General features: G+C 42.3%; 2 gene segments (V, D, J or C); both read left to right on the forward strand.

Moving 5' to 3' along the window:
• The window catches only part of LOC101561250, a 42,386-nt gene extending 38,588 nt beyond the window's left edge, over positions 1-3,798 (forward strand). Inside the window, 1 exon segment of the V gene segment in view lies at positions 3,443-3,798. Coding sequence covers positions 3,443-3,798 — 356 coding nt within the window.
• A 6,070-nt stretch (positions 3,799-9,868) lies between these two features.
• Positions 9,869-10,999, forward strand: part of LOC101561646 — a 2,878-nt gene continuing 1,747 nt past the window's right edge. The window contains 2 exon segments of the V gene segment in view: positions 9,869-9,920; positions 10,069-10,439. Coding sequence covers positions 9,869-9,920; positions 10,069-10,439 — 423 coding nt within the window.

Genomic DNA, 10,999 nt, shown 5'->3' on the forward strand with positions numbered 1-10,999 from the left:
TTTTTTTTTCTTTCTTCTCATTGAACTAAGAGAAAGTAGCTATATATCTATCCTATTTTGTATATACAGACACTATATATATTGGTATAAAATGGTCCTTTCTTGTATGATAGCCAAATCTTGGCAACAATCTATATGCCTATCATCTGAGGAGTGGATGAAAAGGATTTTTCTTTTCTTTTTTTTTTTTTGTATTTTAGGGGCCTACAGGGTGTTCAGGGTCTCACTAGTAGATCTGACTCATAGTGATCTGCCTATTTACAGCCTCCCAGGAGCTAAGATTACAGGCATGCACCACCACACCTAGTCTCAACTGCCCTCTTAGTGCACCCTGGAGGCAGCACGGCAGGCCCAAGATCGAATCCGTGGCCCCTGAGCCTGAATGCAGGCACTTTAATCTGCTGAGCTATTTGGCTGGCCCTAAGATGCAGTGTTTTTATACAATGGAATATTACTCAGCTATAAAGAATAATAAATTTGAAGCTTTCATATATAAGTGGATGCAACTGGAAGATATAATGATAAGTGAAATAAACCAGACCCACATGTATAAATATCATATAGTCTCCCTAGTGTAAGAAGAAGAAATAAAAAAAGCAGGAAACAGAATAATTTGAAAGCATTTTTCTGTGTTTCTTTTAACAGAGCTGGACCTTTCTGGAAAGGCTACAACTGTTTTGCAGGGAAATTTCAACACCAATAACCTTATTGCACCCAAGCTTCTCCTCACTAGGACCTTGGGAAGCACGTGCAGTCCTACAGGACTGACTTCTTCCTGAGGACGATCATCCACTTGGGGCTCTGACTCTGTTCTTTTATTTTCAAAAGTGAGCTAGCTTCCAAATTTCCATGTTAACAAAAACAAAATATTGGCACTTATTTCAGTAACACAATAGTTTCCTAGCATGAGTGAGGCCCTTAGTTTGATCTCCAGAATTGGATTAATTTATATTTTATAGTCTTTTGTGAGGATTCCTTCCATATGTCTCAACTGAAATGCAATTCTCTGTAAAAAAGGAAATATTTTATTTCCCTTTGTTCCTTACTATCCCACAGCTAAACACCCCAGACTTTAGATACCAAATTTATACATGTTGTTACAAGCCCAGGCATTTTCTCTGCAATTTTGAGATTTTGGCCTTATTTTCCTCTACTCTACTGTTATCATCTTCCAGTCAACACACTTCACATAGACAAGGGTTTAGCAAAGGTGAGCAGTGTCCACTGTGAACTGAACACCATGCAACTTAAGTGTTGGCCTTGGTTATTTAGAGAAAGCGTGAACCCTGCATTGTAAAGACCATTCATTAGCATCCCCTCGGCCACCGACACCCACCCCTGTGCTCCCAAAGCCTCCGGGAGGACTCACCGTCAGGTGCTGCTCACCCACCATCTTCCTCCAGGCTGAACCCACCTGTGCTCTCCTCCTCACACACAGTCTACATTGAGTGTACTCATCAGTTGTGTATTATCACAGCTAATCCATTCGGATCTCCAGCAGTCCTTAGTTTATAAATTAACCCTTGATCTGGCTACTGCTGCATCCTAGATCTCTGAATGGTAATCTTCTGCCCAGAGGTTTCTTCTGTGGTCTCACCACTAGCTTCAGTCCATGGCTTTTTACTTGAAGACTTGTGCATTCACCACATTATTCTTACTCCAGTTCTGTGTCATAGCAGCAATTCTGTTACTCCCTCGTTGTACATAATTATCTTCCCTATGGTGCGTATTTTGTCTGATACAGAGGGGTCAAAATAATCAAAGAGCTGTGTAACTGGTGTTACTGAAAGCTGTTACTGTCATTATTAGCTCAACTACAGTAATGCCAGGCAAGTTCCTGCTTCCTCTTTAATCATTTGTTACTGCCATTTCTTTCTTTTGTTTTCTTTTTTTGGAACTGGGGATTGAACTCAGGCCCTTGTGCTTGCCAGGGAAGCACTTATTCCACTGAGCCATCTCCCCAGCCCCGTGTCACTGCCATTTCTTACAGAGGCTACTACAAAAATTTTCACACAACTCAAAATTCCTAATCTAGTCATCTCTAGTCATTTTTTTGGAAACGATTTCCATTTATAAGAAATAAAAAATTCCATTAGAAAACAATAGATAAGCCAAACTTATCCTTTCATACCCCAAAGAATTCCTTAAATATAAACAGATCTTTTCCTCCTTTATTTCAATAAAACTAGAAATATCTATTCCTCCTCCTACAAAAACTTGGTCTTGTGATCTGTGATGAGATTTCAGTTCCATTTGTCATCTCTGAACTCTGAACCTGGTCTATGGGTTCTCTCTGCAGTGCTCTGAGGTTTCGTTAGTACTTCCCTCCTTGCTATCAGAGCTGTGCTTAGGTCCCTTAAATAATTAGTTTCTTGGGACTGGAGAGATGGCTCAGTAGAATAAGCGCTTCCTTGGCAAGTGCAAGGGTCTGAGTTCAATGCTTGGTTTCGAAAAAAATTTTTTTTTCTTTCATCCTTGCTGTCTTCTGAGTTTTCTCTGAGCATTTATCTTGGTCCAATTCCACCTTCCCTTTCATAATATCCCTGCACACAGTTGAAGAGGGAATGAGCTTGGTGTGGAAAAGTGTTAGGCCTGAAACTCGCTTGATCTTGGGCACATTATGTTTAAAAGTAGTTGGGTCTCCCTGTATTAAAGAAAATGTCTATTCTAAAAGGCTACAGTGAAACCCTGGCAGCGGCTACCGCTGGCCAGCACCGTGGATTCCGGACTCCTGTTAGTAAGCCAAGCTCTAGGTCTCTCACTTTGACAGTGGACAGATTATATTATTCCTTCCATTCTTCAGTTTTCTTACTTATTAAGTGAGCATACTGATATTACTTACCTCATTTGACTTCAGTGTCATTTTGTTCAAGAGCCTAAAATCCCCTCATGAGCAGACCTTTGAAATCACTTTCACCAGACTGAGCTGCTCAGAAACTTTAGCACGAAGCCCTTGAGGCTCAGTTTGCTTCTGGATTCAACCACCAAGAGGCAGCACTTGCCTGGATGGAAAAGTCTGCTCAGAAAAGTTCTGTGTCCCCCTTAGGAGCTTGTTTTTGTCTCCTGCACACCGAATGCACATCCTGAGCAGGACAGACCCTGGAGCACTGGGGACTGCATACATGCAGTCACTGTCAGGGCAGCATCTCCTAGCCTTGGTCTCAAGGTCGCGCCTTAACAAGGAGCTCCCGGATCGCAGGTCCTCCCACAGAGACTCCCCTTCCTCCTGCTGAGGGACGTCTCTCTTCAGACCAGCACGCTCTGTCCCCAGCACTGCCCATGCTCTCCGTGACCCTCCTCCTGCTCGGAATGTCTTTCGCCCTGAGTAAGTAACCTGTGCCTTCCCTGTTCCTGCCTCACAAAGGAACGAAGCTGGAGGGAGACCCTGCGTCCTGACAGGTGGGTCTGTCCTGGTCTCACTGATGCGCACCTGACGTTGCAGGAGGAAGTGGAGCCCAGTCCGTGGCCCAGCCTGACCTCCGGGTCACCGTCACGGAAGGAGACCCTCTGCTGCTCAAGTGCAACTACACCTATGGAGCAACCCCTTACCTCTTCTGGTACATCCAGCGGCCTGGCCAAGGCCTCCAGCTTCTCCTCAAATACACATCAGGGTCAGCCCTGGTTACAGACAGCAGAGGTTTCGAGGCCGAGTTTAAGAAGAGTGAGAGCTCCTTCCACCTGCAGAAAGCCTCAGCCCGGCGGAGTGATGCGGCCCTGTACTTCTGTGCTCTGGGTGACACAGCGCCTGAAACTGCAGGGGGAGCTGAGCACAAACCTCAGAGACTGGACTTCCTGTGAGGCGGGGCCAGCCTGACCTGCTTTTAGGGTGACCTCTTAAGTGGTGAGGTGGAGGGCAGAGACAGGGGGATGCTAGACTCCTGCAAAGACGGGGAGCTTCTTTCCTTCACTACTGGGTCACGTCAGACACGACGGAGAACAGAGAGACTCCCGGGGTGCTCTCTGGCTGGGCAAAAAAGCTGCACTCTCGTTCAGGGCACTCATGCTGTGTGACCAACGATGAGCTCCTGGTCTCCCCTCGCACATCCATTGTGCTTCTACGACCTTCTGCTTCTCAACTACTGGCGATTCCATTCAGCATCTCTAGATGTGGTCTAGAGTTACTTCTGGTTCATTTCTGATTCATTAGATTTAGTACTAACATCTAATCCATCACACCATTTGACTGTCCTTGCAGTACAAATGATTGCATGAACTAGCTACGGGCTACCTCTGGGTCAAACTGTGGAAGCCTTCTAAATGATCTCCGCTCTTGTCCGCAGCACTCCATTCTTAATACAGCAGGCCTTGAAGTACCAGTGAGGTCACTGCCCTCATAAAATTCTTGCAACATCTTTCTATTCTGTCAGAATAAAACCAAAGTCTCCACAGTAGCCCATGAACCACGCTCTGCCTCCCATTACACTTCTGAAAGCTGACAAAAACCAACAACTATTTACCATGAGATCTGTAAGTAAGGAAAATAATAAAGTTATGAAATTTTCAAATAACAGGAAATTGAAAGAATTCATTATGAGTAAATTTGTTCTAAAAGAAATTTTAAAAAACTATGTTTAAACTGAAGAGAAATGATACCAGAAGAAAATTCATAACTTCAAGAATAAAGGAAGAACAACATAAATAATTAATATAAACACAAGATATTATTTTTATTATTTTTCAATGCTTTATTGGGGTAGAATTGTTGTTAAAAAGCTGATGGCATTTGATGATCTTGGACATGTGTGTTCACCCTCATAACCACCATCACAAGCAAGGAAATAGACACTATCAACTCCACACATTTCTTGTGCTTATTTTTGCTTTGTTTTGTTGTTTTTGGCGCTGCTTTTGTAAGGACACTTCCACTGTCATCTATTTTCTTCACAACTTTCTAAGTGTCCAGTGCAGTGCTGTTCACTGTGAGCATTGTTCTGCACAGAAGAGTTCTAGGAAGTGCCTTTGTATAATTAGAGGTTGATGCCCACTGGAGAATCACTCTCCATCTGTCCCCCCACATCCCTGTTCCTAGGAGCCATCATTGTATCCCTGCTTCTATGATTTTGAATATTTTTAGAACCTTCTATAAATGGAAGAATGCAATACTGCCAGATGAAATTTTTAAAATCTGAATGTGGAGGGGAGCTGACAGGTATAAAGGGGATAGGGAAAGTAACCTACCAAATTTCATGTATTTTACTTCAAGTACCCAAATAATACTAACTGGACCATGAAATGTTATACTGTAGGCACAATATAATACTTAGAAAAAAATTAAAAATATAACATGGAAAGAAGTACTTACCTACACTAAATTTAAAAAAACAGAACATTAATGAAGAGAAGTTGTGGTAGAAAAATGGGAAGAAAAGAAAGAAGAAGTAGTGAGGAAGTGGGAAGAACATGTAGTTATATTTTTGAAGGGCACTTGATGTTTATTTGCATGATGACATGCATTCATTATTGAAAAATAAAATCACCTAATATTCTACATTCCCATAAAAACCTATTTCAAATGTTTTTCTCTATAAAGTATGTTATTCTATGAACAAAATTGTGATCAACTGTTACTGCAACCCCTTTTGTTAACTTCTTTTATCTTCTAAAATATCTGCATGTTTTCTAAAAGCAAAAAATTAAATGCTTCAATTCAAAAAATGAATTTACAGACAGATACTAGCTAATAAATAGATAACATTGATCTCAAAGTAGTAGAGAAGTAAACCTTTGTAGTAGAGAATAAAGTAGTAGAGAATAAACATAAAAAGTTTCAGAATAAACCGTCTTGGGTGGGTGTAAGAGAGGGAAGATGGAAATAGGAAGATTAAAAAAATACAAGATACCATTTTCACATTCTGTAACCAGTGAGGATGAAAATTAAACCACATGAAAATAACTAACAGATTATAACATGCATATCTGAGAAGATACACAGACTCTATTTGAGAGAAGAGAAAGAGTCACTAACTTGGGGTTAGAGGTGATGCACAGGCAGGTACACTTCAGTGTGAAGGTTTCAGCCTGACCTGACGTAGATAAGGGAAGAAGGCACGCGTTGGTGAGGCAGTAACTCGGCCTGAGGTCCAGTGTGTGCCTCTGAGGAGCCCACCGGGCATGTGAGCTGTGTATTGCACATTTTAATAATTCTGGTTTTTCCTGATACACCTAACACCCTATCCAATCCCTCCAGATGCCGCTGGGAAACACCTCAGCTGATGGCAGCAAATATTCTAGCTCACCTTAGCAGGACAAAATCTCCTTTCATCTAAATTAATTATTGGTCCAAGAATAAGATTTAACTACTGCTTACTTCAGTGATGCGGGGATTGCTGAGCAGAAGCCGTTCATATGCCTGTCATGTGATGAGTGGATAAAGGCAATACACACTGCGGAGCATGACGCAGCCATAAAGGATACATTTGAGTCATTTGAAGGAAAACTGATGCCCCTCAAGCCCATAATTCTAGGTGACATAAACCAGATAAAGGTGTATTTGCATTTTGTATTTCTCTTGGATGAGAAACCAAACTCTACATAATTAAAAGAAAATAAAAGGAGGGTGATAGGACACAGCCAGACAGATTTCATGGCAGCAAAAAGGTAGCCTGGATCTGAAAGTCACAGAGAAGAAAACCGCACTGAGATACGACATGTATATGCAGTCTATTTACTATGTGTCACAAACACAAACTGAAACATAAAATAAAGTCCATTCATAGGAACAGAGTCATGGGAGTTGTTCACAGGAGACTGTACTCTCCCTGTGCAGCCACACAGGGGCAGCGCTGCTTCAGTGTGTATCAAGATTACTGCTTTAAAATGTAGAAAATCTCCTACTGTTTCAGTTTATTTTCATATCACACTTAATTTATGTGTGTATTTCCAAGCTACTAAATAATGTCTAGGTAGAAAAATAAGACTTCAAGTTCAGGGCCATATTGACATTTCTGATGTGAGCAGGAAATGAAATGGCCTCACTTGTGTACCACTGAATCAGCAGCCTCACTGATTTAACTGAACTGGAATTTTCTCTTACACCCTGTTTGCAGGAAAATCCACTCATGACTTAGGGTGCACTTCAAGAAGCTTTTATCTCTAAACCCTTCCGTGATGTGGTCCGGAATCAGAATTTATCTCTGCCGAAGCCATCTTCTCCGGGCGCTCAGTGTTCTCCTAGACCTTGTCTTGCTGTCCCTGAGTACTGGGCTGAGTTTGTGGTCTGGGTTTCGTCTTTCTTGTGGGAGGTCCAGACACTGCCTGTGTGGCAGGAGCTTGGAGGACACCCACACACGTGCACCAGTCTCTCCTCTTCCTCAGCTTTGTTTTCCAGGTATTGAGGTTTTGCAGTGAGTTGCTGTCTGAAAATATTAAGTGGAAATTTCAGAAAGAAACAATTCACAAGGTTTTTAAATTACACATTGTCCACAGCAGCCTGCTAGGATTTGCTGCCACCCTTCTTGGTGTGTCCTGAGCCCTGAATTGTCATTTTGCACAGAGGAACATGGTCTGTGCTGTGATCATTGGTCACTTTGTAGCCATCTCATCAGAATAGCTATCTACACTGTGTTTACATAATTCTTATTTTGTTTAATAAAGTTCTGAAAGTGCAAAAGTAAGTGCGCTGGTAATGTGGACATGGAAAAGAGAATGCACAAAGTATTCCCTTCGCATGACAAAATAAAAATTATCATGTAAGTATAGAGAAAATATAAGATTTTGTTACATCTCCTGGTCTGGGGCCTGAAAGTCCTCAAGTTCACCTGAGCCAGGTCTGTCTCTGTCTCTGATGTAGAAAAAGGAAGAGCACTCAGAAAAGGTCACCCACAACAAAGTAACTTCACTCTAGGTATTGCAAGAAGAAACAGGGCAAAGCTGCTAGGGAGGAGTGGGGCACTCAGAGCTGAGGCATCATGGAATCTGGGGGGGGCGCATCCTGTTTATTGGGTAGGGGTCCCATCTCCACCTCCAGGAAGGCCAACACTGGGTGGACTGGATCCTGGCTTGTTGCTAGGAGTTGAGAGGGCTAATAGTGGAATCCAGGTGGGAATGGTGACTTGCACTAAGAGGGCTAATGTTGCCTGCCCAGAGGCAGGTGTCAACACCATAAGCTTTCTGATTCAAATCATAAAGCTGCTTGAAAATCCCGTTGCTCATAGCCACACAAGCTGCATTTTCTACTCTCTCAGAAGGGCCTGAATCTGTCCTACAGTTTGATTCTATTTGTGGTTTCAGACATTGACTTGAGGTCTTAGAAAGTAATTCCCACAGATAACGGAGAATATGCTAAACACATAAAAACATTAAGCAATTTTGAAACTTCCCATTTGGGTGGGGGATAGAGCTCAGTGCTCAGTGCCAGCCTGGCAAGCATGAGATCATGAGTTCAATTCCTGGTAGAAAAAACCTTTCCTCTTTGACATTGCTGTAGGGATTTGGTCAGATTGAGGAACTGTCTCAGGTACTCTTCTCTCATTGCTGGGACCAACACTCTACACCCAAAATGAAGGAAGGAAAGGTTTACTTAGCTCACAGTTACTGGAAGTTTCAGTGCATATTCAGCTGGCTCCAAGCAGGGTGGCACATAGCAGAAAGCAAGCTTTCATGGCAGCAGCAAAGACCAGGAGAGCAAAAGTATGAATAGCAGCAGCTCCAGCAGCTAGCTTCTCATCCCTGCTTACGCTGTATTACAAATTACCTGTGCCAGGGCGGGTGCAGCATCCACAGCCAAAGCAATCAATCACAAACTCCAGAAGCTGCCCCAAGACTGCATGAGGCTTTGGGGGGACATCTATACACAAACCATAACAGGAACATGTACCATTTTCTCCTGTTGGGTTATGATGATGCTTTTCATTGGTTGGATTTCACATACCGTATACATGCAGAAAATCCATCCTGTTCTCAAGGAAAAAAACCTTCATCATGCCTTTTAACTTTTTCAGCTTTTACAATAATGGAGAACATCCTTCCTTTGCAGATTGTATTAGAATTTATCAGTTTTTGTCACTATGTCCCAATGACATAAACATCTATAAAAATTCTTTATATTTTCATTTTCCTCCATGAGAATAAAAAAAAAAAATTCATTGCCAATTCAAACTCAGTATAGAGTTACAAAATGCTTTATATCTGAGGAGCCAAGTTCTCAACTTCTGATGTCACAAAAATGTTCTCTTCCTCTCTTATTAGGTCAGAACTTCTCCAGAATAGATTGTTCCAGGATAGTCTATGTTTTTCCTCGGATATATTCTTTGAAGTACTTAATTAACTGGATTTACAGTTTATAAAATCTGCAAAAAATTGGCTTTACCTTAAATATCCTCTATCATTTCTTATAGTCACAAAATATGAGCACACCTAAAAGTGGAACTGGGTTCCCTGAAGACTAAAAGACAAAGAGAACATATATTCCATGACTTCAGGTTGTAGCAGAATCTCTTGCCACTTGTGATGGCAGTAGACTTTAGGAATCATAAGAAAGTAAAAACACCCTTGTATGGATTAATCCTTTGGATTCATTAGGTTTTTCATCTTTTATTACTATAGAATAAGGGGATTTCTTTTAGCATAACTGCTATATGAGTTTTAACATTCTAGAAGTTGAAAAGAAAGTGTAGAAAGAGATTAGTAGAGAAAAACTATAAATGGATGCTTCTCCATATACACACAGGGGATTTCTGATTTTGAAGGACAACATTTGGCTGAGGTTGGAAAGTGCTTCCTCTGACAGAAAGAGCTTTAATTGAGCTCGTCTACAAATGGGTGGAGCCTGTTGAAAGAACTAAAGCAAGTGCGAGTTTAGAGCCAGAGCTTCAGCTGTCTGGGAAGACAGGACCGCTGGGGTTTGTACTGAGCCCCAGATTCGGAAAGAATGGACAGGATTCTGCGAGCATCAGTTCTAGTCCTAGGACTTCACTGGGCATGTGAGTGGCAGAGGAGAATCCCCAGGGCATGGTATTAAATTGAGGGATTGGAAACTTTGGAGAGCAGGCAAAAGCATGCAACTTTAGAACTTTAAAGGGGATCTACAATGTTAGGGCCTCATGACTTCTTTAAAATCTTTCTAAGCAGGGGTGAATGGACAGCAGAAGAAAAATGACCAGCAACAGGTGAGACAAAATCCTCAGTGGCTGACAGTCCAGGAGAGAGAGACCTCAGTGCTGAACTGCACATACGAGAACAGCGCATTTGACTACTTCCTGTGGTACCGGCAGCTCCCTGGCAAAGGGCTTGAATTACTGATAACCATACTTTCTGTTATGAATGAAAAGGAAGATGGGAGATTCAAGGTGCTCCTCAGAAAAGCTGACCGGGAGCTCTCTTTGCACATCAAGGATGCTCAGCCTGGAGACTCGGCCACCTACTTCTGCGCAGCCAGCGCACAGTGCTCTGCAAACACCTGCAGCCTGAACACAAACTACCCTGCTGCTCCAACAAAGGAAGTGAGGTGGGGGAAGAATAGGAAAGGAAAGAAAGAAAAGAGAAACAAATAGAAACAGAACTTTATGAGTGAGGAGGGGAAGAGGGATTGAAGGCAGGGAAGTGAATGGGAAAAAGAGGGACGAAGGTATATCATGTGCAGGTGTCAATAGGTCGCAGATGCTTTGGAGCTGCAGGAGGAAGGGCAGCAAGGCTGGGTGTGATACTGCACAGGGCCTCAGAGCCTTGTCTGTCTGAGCCCCGAGCTGAGCAAGCACAGCGTATTTATTGAGAAGCTTAGAAAATACAGATCATTGACAAAGGGCGGCATACAAGAAGCCCTCTAGGTCATGAGATCCTGCCCAGTCACATACTGCAGCTATCCTAAAGCTTTAAAGGGCAGAAGATTTTCTCATCTGCTCTCTGAAGACAGTTGTGAGAAAACAAACAGGATTGTTCTGTCTGGAGAGCTTGCTGCCAGGTGAACAGTCTCTTTGTTTTCCCTGGACGTCAATGTCAGAGATCTATCATGAATCATAAATCATACTGCAGATAAATATATAAGAAGTTTTGTGTTCAATAT

Source organism: Octodon degus, unplaced genomic scaffold, assembly GCF_000260255.1.
Source record: "Octodon degus isolate 3935 unplaced genomic scaffold, OctDeg1.0 scaffold00276, whole genome shotgun sequence".
NCBI classification, from domain to species: Eukaryota; Metazoa; Chordata; class Mammalia; order Rodentia; family Octodontidae; genus Octodon; species Octodon degus.